This window comes from Garra rufa, chromosome 19 (assembly GCF_049309525.1).
Source record: "Garra rufa chromosome 19, GarRuf1.0, whole genome shotgun sequence".
NCBI lineage: Eukaryota > Metazoa > Chordata > Actinopteri > Cypriniformes > Cyprinidae > Garra > Garra rufa.
The window spans coordinates 19,249,254-19,262,734 of record NC_133379.1 but is presented as its reverse complement, the minus strand read 5'-3'; the positions used below and the strand labels follow the sequence as shown (position 1 = coordinate 19,262,734).

General features: G+C 37.4%; 1 protein-coding gene across 1 annotated transcript in view; it reads right to left on the bottom strand.

Annotated features, from left to right (window-relative positions):
• Window positions 1–10,763, bottom strand: part of LOC141292467 (pecanex-like protein 3) — a 35,389-nt gene extending 24,626 nt beyond the window's left edge. Inside the window, exons 1-6 of the mRNA XM_073824485.1 lie at window positions 10,528–10,763; window positions 7,352–7,560; window positions 7,044–7,149; window positions 6,905–6,944; window positions 6,689–6,784; window positions 1,095–2,816 (exon numbers count right to left, since the gene is read on the bottom strand). Of these exons, the coding sequence (XP_073680586.1) occupies window positions 1,095–2,816; window positions 6,689–6,784; window positions 6,905–6,944; window positions 7,044–7,149; window positions 7,352–7,560; window positions 10,528–10,680 (2,326 nt within the window). The 5' untranslated portion in view covers window positions 10,681–10,763. The remainder of the gene's footprint in view (window positions 1–1,094; window positions 2,817–6,688; window positions 6,785–6,904; window positions 6,945–7,043; window positions 7,150–7,351; window positions 7,561–10,527) is intronic.
• Between the last annotated feature and the right edge of the window lie 2,718 nt (window positions 10,764–13,481).

Below are 13,481 nucleotides of genomic sequence, written 5' to 3'. Positions count from 1 at the left end.
ATATAAAGCTGAATAAATAAGCTTTCCATTGATGTATGGTTTGTTAAGATAGGACAATATTTGGCCGAGATACAACTATTTGAATCTAAGGGTGCAAAAAAAGTCATTATATTGCCTTAAAAAATCGCCATTAAAGTTGTCCAAATGAAGTTCTTAGCAATGCATATTACTAATTACTAATAAGTTTTGATATAATTACAGTAGGAAATTTAATAAATATCTTCATGGAACATGATCTTTACTTAATATCCTAATGATTTTTGCCATAAAATTAAAAAAAAAAAAAATATATATAATTTTGATCCAATGTATTCTTGGCTATTGCTATTAATATACACATCCTACTTATGACTGGTTTTGTGGTCCAGAGTCAAAAATAATAAAACAATATTTCAGTCTTTAATACTAGACTAAACTATTATTTTAAATATTTAAATATTCTAAATAACTATAATACACTAAAAAAATTAATTTAATTTAAAAATAAATTAAAAAAAGCATTTTCAGACCATTTTTCACCCCAAATATAATTTTTTGGTGACATCATAAATGACTTTTGACCAATTTTCATCATCCTTGCTAAATAAAAGTATTAATTTATATAATTTCACCAAGAAAAAAAATATAAATAACATAATAACAAAAGCTTTTTATTTCAGAAAAATGCAGATCTTTAGATATTTCTATTCATCAAAAAATCCTGAAAAAAGGTTTTAAATATTGATACAAACAATAAATGTCTCTTGAACAGCAAATTAGAATGATTTCTGAAGGATTATGTGACACTGAAGACTGGAGTAATGATGCTGATTTAGCTTTGAACACAGGAATAAATGTTTAGAAATTTGAAAAAATATTCAAATAGAAAGCCGTTATTTTAAATAGTAAAAATATTTCACAATATTACCGCTTTTGCTGTATTTTTGACCAAATAAATGCAGGTTTGGTAAGCAGAAGAGACTTATAAAACATTGTAAATCTTACCGTCCAAAACCTTTTGACTGGTAGTGTATATTATGTGATATGATAAGAGTCAGCCAAAATCAAAAAGCAATAATTATGAAATATTAAGAATGAATTTGTTTGCTCTTCACCTCCTCCTACTGCGCCCTCTTCCAGCAGCTCTACTGCCCTCCAGCCCGTCTGGTTCCCAGCCCAGGAGCCTCCAAGAGAGTCTAGCCTATGGTGGGCCCTGGAAAAGCCCTCTGAGTGCACTGTCCGAGCCTCAAGATCTGATTTAGAGATGGTGAGTGGACGTGGGGCAGGAGTAGAAGAAAGTGGTAAAGGTAGCATAGTAGAGGAAAGGGTCCCTGTGTTGTTGGAGCCACCACCGGCGCCATCCATGCTGAGCACCCTGGCATGAGTCTTGGCACTTGCTGTGCTGGCTGATCGCTGAGCACTGCGAGAATGGGGGGGTCCTACTGTGTCAGGCTCCTCCCCCTCTCCAGGACTAGGTAGTTGAGGGGGGACAGGTTGGGAAGCGATGCCAGTATTCGCCAGATCGGGTGAGTAGCAGGAGGTAGAGGAGCTAGAATCATCATCTTCATCATCGTCTTCGTCATCAGAGCTGAAGCGGCGTTGGGATCCTAGACTAGAGCCTGCACTCATGTCACTGCCATCATCTTCATCGCTGGAATCCTCGAACAAGCTCTCGCTATAGGCTTTGGCACCCAGCCGACTGCGTACAGGGATGTAGTCTCTGTGTTGGCCACGGTTGTGGTGCCGGCGGTAGGAGCCACAGTCGAAACTGCTACTGCCAGCAGCACCTCGTTTGCGGGGAGCTTTCCTGCGACCGGGTCGGTGACCCACACTGCCGCCAGCACGTAGAAGTTTGAGATCTTTAGGTCGCACCACCTGCTGCTGCGCTTGCAGAGATGGCGGCTCTGCTAGGAGGTAGGACGGAGCAGAGACTGGCAGAGCAGGCTCTGAGCAGACCAAACCCAGAGCCAACCCTGATGGTACAGAGCTGGCCTGGCGCGGAGGAGGAAGAGGGGGTATAGGGATGCCACCATCAAGATCACAGGTCTCAGAAGGCCCGCTACTAGACGGCGATGAGTCCTGCAAGGAGGGCCGTGCAATGTCCGTAAGCAAAGGGGGAAGGTCCTCCCCCTCCACCAGAGTTCTGTCCAGGCCCTGCCCAGAGGAGAGCTCTTTGGAGGGTGAGCGTAGCAACACGCTGTCTGACAGGTCATCCGTGTCACTACCACCCTGGAGCACATCTCCACGCTGCTGATAGAGTCCTTTACCCTGAGGCAAAGCTGTGGAAGGAGCGTTAGACACGGGTTTATGCGTCTGGCCCAACGAAGGGCTCTCAAGCTGGGTTGAGTCCGTTTTCTCACTGCGGTAGCTACTGACCGTACTAAGAGTCTCTCTGTCTGTAGCCGCTCCACCTCCACTGAAGCAGCTGTCGGTGGAGCCTGCAGCCAGGGCCACCCCGGTGCGGCTGCCTGGGTGCTCAGCACCGGGGGCAAAAGTGACGGGGTCAAGACCTAAGCCCAACAAGTTCTCGCTTAGCTCCTCGCTCAAGCTACTCTTGATAAGAGGGCTGAGAGGAGCATCTCCCAGACTCTCAGACTCAGCCGAAGGCCCGAGGGGGGAGTAGCCCCCTAGCCCGTCCCCATTGGGGCTCTGCTGAGATAGTTGCTCCACACCCCCATTATCCAACTGGTCCTTCTCATCTCCATCTTCTTGGCTGGATGGGGATGGTGGGATGGAAGGACAATTTGTTGGGTGAAGGCTACTAAAACCTCCCGACAATACATCGCCCACACCAATTAGCCCTCTGTAATCCCCAGCCAAGCAGGATTGCGTCACACCTGGAACGACAAACGTGTAGTTACTACTGAGTACAGCGGAGATGTTTAGAGGTACAAACAGGACAATTTTCTAATTACAATATTTCACTAATTCCTTAGTTTGAAAGCTTAAGTCCGTAAATTTAGCCTTTTTGTCACAATCCCTATTACTGCATTTTTTTGCAGAATTGTTCATGTGGGTTGTGCATCAACACAGCTCCTCAGCACGGATCAATCTAACGTCTCGAGGTGTGGATATTCACTGTACTTCAGAATTAAAATAAAAAATAACACGTTTTACCAGAAAATGTCATTGTTTCTTGGGGAAAAAATTTCAGGAATGCTCTCCATTTACTGGCCTTCTATGGTGTTCGCAAGTTTGAACTAACTGTTCAACACAGTTAGGGTAGGTCGAAAAACTCATCACATTTTCTCCTCCAACTTCAAAATCATCCTACATTGCTGCAGAAGTACCGACCCAGTTTTTACAAAGTGAACGTGCAAAGGTCAAACACCCTTTACAAAAAAAAAAAAAAAGGTACAACAGCAATGTCGGACGATTTTCAAGTTGGAGGAGAAAATGTGATGCGAGTTTTTCGACCTTCCCTAACTGTACTGAACCAGAGTACACAGAGTACACATGCACATTGCAGAGCAAGACAAGATGAGCGTTTGAGTTTAAAAAGTATATAAACTGTGCAAATTTAGTTTAGCTAGATAAGACCCTTCTTCCTCAGCTGGGATCATTGAGAGCCCTTTGAAGCTGCATTTAAACTGCATTTTAGAAGTTCAAGCTCACGGGCACCATAGAAGTCTACTACAAGGAGAACATTCCCGAAATATTTATCTCAAGAAACAATTTCTTTACAACTGAAAAAAAGACAGACATGAACATCTTGGATGACAAGGGGGTAAGTACATTCTGTACATTTTTGTTCTGGAAGTGAACTTCTCCTTTAATGTTACCAACATCAACATTGTGAAAACATTATTTCAAGCTTACCACTGTGAATGGGAGAAAAGGAGACAGTTTTGAACACTGACTGGGTATGTACTTGCTCAATAATTGATTCTGGATCATTGTTAACCAAAAAAAGCTTGCTTTAAACCATTGATTCATCCAATTAACCTAATTTATAATATTTTATCATATTATTTTGCAAAAGACATGTAAAATATATATATATTTTTTTACTCAATGCCTATAAGGCAATAGCTTTATTTAAGTGAATACACCAGACACAATATTTCAAGAAATAAGCAGTTCAATGAGTACAAAAACTTGAATCTTTGTGTTCTGATTTTAAAAAACGTCCTTGTGTCAAATTAATTCCTATAATACTCAGATTAAATTTTAAGAGCTGGTTGGTTATACTTTTTAGCTTAGAGCTTTTTCTTTATTACATTACAAAATGAAAACAGCAACAGATCTTTTCTTTGATATTGCAAGTGTGATCAAGTTAAACTGATTATTTAAAAGGACAGTTCACCCAAAAATTTAAATTCTGTCATTAATTACTCATCCTCATGTTGTTCCAAACCCGTAAGACCTTCGTTCATCTTCAGAACACAAATTAAAACACAATTCTTCTTCTTCATGTCACTCTAGGGCGCCATTTCGGAGAGTATCATGGCGCTGCGCCTTGTTTATGTGCAGAGGAAAGCACGCGCATGAGTAATGATAATCTCCAAAATGGCATCCTAAGGCGACACAGAGGAGAAGAATTGTTGAATAAAGTCATTATTTGTTTTCTTTGTGCACAAAAAATAAAATAATGGTTGAACCACTGACGTCACAGACTATTTTAACAATATCCTTACTACGTTTCTGTGTCTTGACTGTGGTAGTACCCTTGCCTATGAAGTCTATGAAGGGTCAGAGAGCTCTTGGATTTCATCTAAAATATCTTAATTTTGGTTCTGAGGATGAACGAAAGTCTTCCAGGTTTGGAACAGCATGAGGGTGAGTAATTAATGACAGAATTTTCATTTTTAGGTGATCTATCCCTTTAAAAAGAAAAAAGTAGGGGAACTAGATACTATCTAGGGCTGCACGATATATCGAATAATTATCATTATCGCGATAACAGTATACACGATATTGGTATCGCAGAGAGTTGCGATAAATGACATTTAATTGGTTTCATTTCTTTACAAAACTTTTCACAGACTGCTGTGAGCTGATGCAGTGACAGGTTCGCTGTTCTCTCCAACATTACAACCATTTAAACTTAATATTTATAATATTACCTTTAATGAAGATGTGAGATATTAGCCGTCAATCACTCCCTGTCATGGACACTGCGCTCCGCTCAACTGGAAATCGTGCGTTTTTTTGTTTTTGTTTTTTTTTTCCCACAACTAATCTCTGTTCTGGATCTGCACAAACTGCATTGCAATTAGGGGTGTGTGATATGACGATTTTTTTATTGTGGACAGTTTTAAGGTCTCCACAATCAGCTTTTGAAGAAATATACTATATTTCGTCTTACAGCGCGCACATTCTGTTTATTCTGGCGCCTCAGTCTCAATATAGGCTACATACATTCACATCAAACGATAACTCAGCAGCAGAGCTCCACTCACGCAGGGGTGTAATTTCCACTGGGGACACGCTTTTCAAAATCCCGTTTGTGTCCTCCCACTTTCAAATGGTTTTGTTAAAGTAATCTCTTGTATTGTAGAATGGACGCTCTGCGCTGCTGAGAGTTTCGCGCGGTCGTTAAAACGAAACCAAAAGTAAAACATGCACGCGCATTCAAATACAATTTTAATACCCCGCGTTTAGAGAGCGACTCCACAATACGCGTGAATTAGGCTACATAAAATATCTAGGTTGTTATTAATATGTGGGCTATATTAAGATTTGTAGTTGTCTAAACTCTGTATCATGCTTGAAAAAAATCGGTCTCTATTTGCACATTGAATATTGAAAGAGTAGTCTACTTTGATCATGGCTGCATTTATTGTCTGCACGACTAAGAAAGAACTGTGTCCTTTATTTTTTGCCATTTATACTGTAGATTTAAAAATGCAGAGGTTGTCTCTAATTTAAATGGCTACCTATAATAGAGAAAATAAACTTCTTATGTACTCATATTTTCATTCATTCTTTTCCCTTGCTTAGGCAGTAAAATAAATATATTTTAAAAAGGCTTTCAGAATCAGCCCATTTTCTTGTATCGGCAATCAGAATCGGCCATGAAGAATCAAGATTGGTGCATTAGCCTACTAAAAAGAAATTGGGTGCTCTTCATGTTTTTTTGTTTTTGTTTTTTGATGCTCCTAACATTTTGAAGTTTAATAGTAAACTTTTTGTTTAATAGTATTTTTTTATTATTTAATTTGTTTATTAATATTTATTTTTATTTAAAACAAACAAACAAACAAACAAACAGGCAAGGAAATATTTTGTTTAAAAGATGCTCTTGAGTGTATGTTACTTGTAAATAAAAAGTAATGTTTGAAAACAATTCATTTCGTGTTTGCAGGTCTATGGTAACAGCAAACCAGAAATCAGAATATCTGCTGAGGTTAAGTCATTCATAGTGTTTTAAAGTCTAAGTGTTTGCAACTTACTTGACATAGTTTTTTTTAGCCTGAATTAGATTTAATTCGGATGACAGACAAATATCTATTACATGTTTATTTTAGTTTGATCATTACATATTTAAATTATTTTAAAACATAGATTAATAATTATAATAATAATTAAAAAAGGCATTTCTCTAGGGAAATGTTATATCGCAAGAAATATCGTTATCGCACTATTCAACAACAATATCGCATATCGCATGTTTTCCCAATATCGTGCAGCCCTAACACTATCCAACAACAGAACAGTCTTATGCAGACCTAATGTAGAGCATCTGTAAAGGTGCCAGGGTTCTTACTAGTGTTGTCCTGAGAGTTGTGTCGAAGGACGTCTCTATGTGCAGAGGTCACGATCACATTATTACTGCCCTGCTCCTGCAGGAACTCTTTAATATCTGGAATTTAAAAAATGACAAATCAGATAAGAACTGAAATGCAAAGATACCCAGTTCATGTAAACAAACTATTTGGTTTTGTTTATTTTAAAAAGCAACAGTAACAACAACACAATGTACCCTTTGAGCCTCCAGGGTCTTCAAGCTGTGGTAAAAATTCCTGGGCAAAAGAAAAGTAAACGAGTCAGAGGAAATTCCTACGAGTAAAGGAGAATAATGCTTAAGGAGACATAATGTTTGGCATTAACAATATCCTCACCGACACCTGGTTCAATCCAAATAGTGAGTGCTGGGAACTGCAGCGTACAGGAGGGGTGGAGTTCACCTTTCGGAACACCGTCATTTCCACACCGACACCACTGTCCCTGTAGACACAAGCATGCCGACATGAGCTAAAACTGACTACGGTGGAGCGACTGCTCAACAGCTGTTCACCAACAACAAATCCCTAAAGAATGTCTGACTCAGTAGCATGATTTTCTACAAACTGATGCTGCCTACTTGAGAGACAGAAAAGTGTTACAATGTATTTTGACAACAAAACATACTAAGGTAGTTAAACGCTACCTGCGTTGGCTTCCGTCATGTGCGCCAGAGCCTTCCTCTCCTTCTTCCACTCTATTGGGGTCTGTGGTGAACGAGGCCTGCCTCTTCTCCACAATCTCGCCCAGGTCAAACATGGCATGTAGTCGAAAGTTCACTGCTTTTATGGCCGTAAAAAAGGCCGCTATCACAGCGCAGTACACCCCAGCCACCACTAAACTGGCAGGAAGGGCCTGAAAGAATGAATGTAGGAGAATCACATCAATGTGGTTGCAAAAGCTACAACCACAATTTCATTGCAGACACTGCTTCTTATGTAGACCACAAAGAACGTGTGCAATAAATCTGATTTTTCTAATGTTCTAGTGCAAGTGTCTAACAGTATGCAAAACACAACTTTATCTAATGGTAAATGCATTTATTTATTGGGTTTTTATGCTGTGTCAGCATATAAGACTGTTTTCATAGTACATATGACCCTGGACCACAAAACCAGTCATAAGGGTATGAAATTTAGATGTATACATCTAAAAGCTGAATAAATAAATAAGCTTGAAATTGATGTATGGTTTGATAGGATAGGAAAATATTTGGCCGAGATACAACTATTTGAAAATCTGCAATCTGAGGGTGCAAAAAAAATCTAAATATTGAGAAATTCGCCTTTAAAGTTGTCTTTAAAAATGAAGGTTTGATATATTTACTGTAGGAAATTTACAAAATCTTTTCGTGGGACATGGTCGTTACTTAATATCCTAAAGATTTTTGGCATAAAAGAAAAATCGATAATTTTGACCCATTTATTGTATTTTTTAACTACTGCTACAAATATCCCCCCCTCCCCCCCCGTGCTACTTATGACTGGTTTTGTGGTCCAGGGTCACAGAGTAAAATCTGCTTAAAAATAGACAAATTAATAAACATTCAAAAGTACATAAAATAGACGTGATGCAACTGATCAAAATCATGTTTTCTAGTTGATAATTTACTAAACTGAACAAAATCTTTTTCTGATTACATTAAAAGCTGTCAAGTTCAATCAAATGTTTAACAGTCAACTTAGGAGTGTTACAGGAGTGGCAAGAAGGAGGTTTAGCTGATAGTGAAAGCACAAGTATCATAAGTTATGTCATAACATTTCATGTTCATTCACATGCTTTGCTGTTTTATCATCAACTGGTTGCCAAATTCAGAAAACAACAGACGCAAAGGAATGTGCTCCTGAAGTCTAACGTCTATTCAATGATTTCTGCTTGTATATCTGATCAATAACATTGATTGTCTTTGTAAGGAGCTTGTACTTACATCCTGTGAAACTTTAAAACAGGCTGTTGCCTTGAAAAGGAACTTTACTGAAGGTTAAATCACAGTTTTGTCTTTTAATCATGAAAATAATATATACACACACTACCAAAGAATGTTTGGGGTCAGTAAAAAGGTTTTGAAAGACACAAAGTCAGCATTTATTAGTTGAAAAATGGCTGATTGAGAAAGATGGCTGTTGAGATTTTGAAGTCCACAAAAAAATGCATCCATCTATCATAAAAAGTACTCCACATGGCTCAGAGGGGTTAATATAAAGGCCTTCTGAAGCTAATTGATGCGTTTGTGTAAGAAAAAGATCCATGTTTAAATCTTTATAAACTAATCTTTTGCTTCCGCTAACAGTCGTTCAGAAGATAGTGGCGTTCCAGCGGATGACGTAGGCTTAGGCGTAGCAGAAGCTCCGGAGAGATTTTGCTAGCCTCATTAAATACACCTACAAGCCACTTTTGTGTTGTTCTGTGCCACTTCTGTAGTACAAATTACTTTTGTTAATACCGATTTAATTTGGTTGGTAACTTATTATTTTTCTACTTATTATTCTGTTGTTTTAATTAGAATTTTTAAAAAGCTTCTAAAAGTATTGTTTGAAAAAATTAACATTAAAGATTACAAAACGTAAAAACAAAATTTCCATGTAAATCACTTTAAGAAGTCAAATATCACCTCTTAATGGAAAGGCTAATTTTGGATCAAATGCTTTGATTATTGACTAGAAGGTGCTCCTGACATTTTGACTGTGCTCCTAAAAAGAAATTTACTTCAGAAGGCCTTTATTAACACTCCGGAGACATGCGCAGCATTTTTCATGATGGATAAATGCACTTTATCAACACCCATTCACTGCTATTATATAGCTTGGAAGAGCCAAGACCTTTTTTTAATAGACCAGGTCAATGCGTGCAAAAAGTGATGACGTATTTTGTGGAGGCAGAAAATTATAGTTTTCAAGTAGCAGTTTATGGAAGCCATGGAGTAAAGAAAATAAAAATACATTTGAGTTTACTTTAAATTCTAACTTAATTTTCGCAATTCCAAGATTTTCTCTCTCAATTCTCTTTTCTCCACAGCTCAGAATGATGAGTTTATATCCCACACTTCTGGCTTTTTTCCCTCAGAATTGACAAACTTGCTATTGCTGAGTTAAATCGAGTTATAAAGACCAAACTAGGAGAAAAAAAAAAAAATTGTGATAAGAAAAATAGGTAAATGTTAAATAAAATGTTTAAATAGTATGTTTATGCTGTAACTGTGAGGCTAATACAATATCTCCTCTATAAATTTTATATGTGAATATTACGTAGACCTACTGTTTAAATTAAAGCTATGCTTTAAAAGTAGAGTAGTCATAGCAATTTTATCTATAGTCTGTCCATTCAAACGTCTGCGTTTAGCTTCAAATGGCGTTTTTTGACGACAATATTTCATTAAAAAAATATTTGCATTCCGATTCTGACATCCAAAGTCACAACAATATTTTTTTTTTCTCTTATTCCATAAATTTTACTCATTTCCCTCCACTTGTTACCAGTGTTTTTCTGCCACCACAATGTGCTCGCAGCTGCAAGTGACGTAACTGTGACGTCTACTCCAAATTGGTCTATATAGCTCGAGTATATTCATCTGAAAGAAGAAAGTCATATGGCTTGAGGTGAGTAAGTCATGGTGTAATTTTCATTTGTTGCCTTTCATAGAAAATATCACTTAAGTAGCTTAAAATCGGCCGATGTGTGCAGCTGTCATGCGCCTTGTAAAAGTTTCAGTCTTAACATTAGTGCGTCTAAGCATCAAAACAGCAATAGCTCTTGGATTCCATTAGTATTACACACATTTTTCCAGAAAAACGGGCTAGTGGTTTTCTTACTGCAGGAACTCACCATGTACAGAAGAAATGGGAAAGCCAAGAGGAATATCCAGAGGTAGAGATGAAAGCAGTTCGAGAAGGTACTCTGATGAGGGTCCACGTACCATCCTCCGGTCAGAGAGGCCCACACTCCCTGCCGCAATATCTGAAGAGCCTGAGAGCCCATCTTATCGCTTCTGGATGAGACAACCCAGAGTTCTTGAAGTTCCCTTGTCAAAGTTTCTAGTGCGGTACTTCCATTGGGAAACCTCAGGATGGACTTTCTCGGACCGGTAATGAAAAAATTAGCAGAAAGCGAGACTTTCCAGAATTTGAGACCTGTTTTCTTTTAGTATCAACTGTTTGTTTGCATGCTCCTCCAGCAGACCCCTGTTTGTAGTGCAGTTCATCAAGAGTTTTTGGCACAATTGTGACCCAAGGGCTACATGAAAACATTCATCCTGAGGAATCATCAAAACTGCTTGGTTTGGTTTCTGTACGACTTTCCAGCACTTCAAACAAACACAATTCCATAAATAAATCAGCTGTTCTGATGACATTCTTAAGATCAACAGGCTATTTTGAATATGGTCATTTTAACCTATCTGTGGCGTGTTACTAAGGCATGAGATGTTTGTCTGATTTAGATAAAGTAGCCTAATATGGGTTTTCTAGAGAACACAAAAGGAATCAGCTGTGTTTAGTTGGCTACAATAGATTTATCTAAATTTAGAGATGATAACAGATATGTATAAGATCACTGCACATCTTCATACTATTATAGGCAAAGCAGAGAATAGACAGGCAGTAAGTTTTAACATTTTCATTGGCTTTCTATGTTTTTGTAGCTATTGTAAATATGGTATACAGCTTCAGAGTCCTGAGAATTCAGTTTCTAGTTTTTCTGAACAAATCTGTAAACCTTTCCCGTTCCCCAACAATAGATATGTATATATTACACCGTTTAGAGATTTATATTTCAACTGACTACTGATTTATTTAACCTACAGCCATCTCCAGGCCTAAACAGTCATAATATCCTCTTAACTTTTCCTGTATGGCAGTAGCTAATATCTACAGCTGGATGAGAAAAAACACTAAGCATCCTCTGTAAGCAATACTCGTTTAAATAAAAGAACGCTGACAAATGGATTTGGCTTTAAACCATACAACTTCAGCTAATGTTAGCATAAGTATGTTAGCTCGCCTGAAGCAGCTTTGACTTTATATTTAGTGTAAAAAAATGACAGTAAAGAGATAAATGTCTAGCAAATGGTTCAATATAGCACTTCAATGAAAACGTTACTGTGATGCGAATATTTTTAGAACTGTAAACAAATCGTGTTTCAACAGCAAACGCGCTAACGCTAATAGCTAAACGACTGAATTTTAGCCTGAATAAACTTGTTAGGTATAAAACCAATCAGAAGGGACGCATATATTATATTTAATCTATTTTATCAGTCTCTCGACTTAATTCGAAGGATATCTCACCTCTCAAAGAGTTCAATATCACCTGACACTCACTAGCCAAACCGCTAACATGCTACAAGCAGTAGTAAGACACCTCTGACTTTGGCATAAGTGTTTTGTAGCGAAATTTTCCAATGTTAGTGCACTCTTCAACTCCGTCATCACTCCATGGTTTAGCTCGATAGGGTCTGCGTTAATTCCTCCAGAAAGGAGAGCAGGAAAACCGCAGGGAAGCGAAACTGAACGCGAGTTAGCATAGGCTAACGGCAGCACTGAGTGCTTCTTCCTTATGACGGAAATAAAAATACAAAAACAAACAGAGAAAGCAAAATATCTTTACGTGGTCACCACAGCAGTCATTTCCTCGTTAAGTCCAGGGCCGCTGTGTAAAAACTCCAGCGAAAAAAGCCCAGAGTGTGAGCTCGCTAAGTTCCAGTGTCGAATCGCTTCATTCACACAGGTAGCAAACACCCACCTACAGGAAGAGAACTGATGCCGCATGGCGATTGGCTCCTGCGGTTAACGCCCACATACAGGAACAGAACGAATGCTTCAATGCGATTGGCTGCAGATGGTGTCTGTCATCTAGTGCACGATCACTGATTTGATTCATCAATCTACATGACAGCGCAGAGCGTCTTTACTTTGAACTTTATTGTTGACATTGGTCAGAAAGCCAATCTTATTAAAAAATTGATTTTCTTACAGTAAATTTAAATTAATTATCTATGTTGGTATTACACACTACTAGTTAAAAGTTTGTGGACAGTAAGATTTTTCATGTTTTTTAAAGAAGGCTCTTTTGCTTAGCAAGCCTGCATTTATTTGATCAAAAGTAGAGCAAAAACAGTAACATTTTGAAATATTTTTACTATTTAAAAATAACAGTTTTCTATTTGAATATATTTTAAAATGTAATTTATTCCTGTGTTTTCACAGCTGAATTTTTTTCTCTAGTCACATGATTCATAAGAAATCATTCTAATATTCCGATTTGCTGCTCAAAAAACATTTTTTTATTATTATTATGTTGAAAACAACTGAGTTTTTCCAGGTTTCTTTGATGAATAGGAAGTTAGAACAGCATTAATTTAAAAAAACTTAATTTTAAAAAACTTAAAAGATTAAAAAAAAAACTAAAATTTTACTGACTTTAAGCTTTTGAATGGTATAGTGTATAATGTTATAAAAGCTTTTTATTAAAAAAAAAAATGCAGATTTTTGGATCTTTCTATTCATCAAAGAATCCTGAAAAAAAGATGCGCTTAACGTTTTTTAAATATTGATAGTAATTATAATGTTTCTTGAACAGCAAATCAGCATATTAGAATTATTTCTGAAGGATCATGTGACACTGAAGACTGGAGTAATGATGCAAAAAATTTAGCTTTGATCACAGGAATAAATTACATTTTAAAATATATTCAAATAGAAAGCAGTTATTTTAAATAGTAAAAATATTTCACACACACACACACACACACACACACACACACACACACATATATATATATA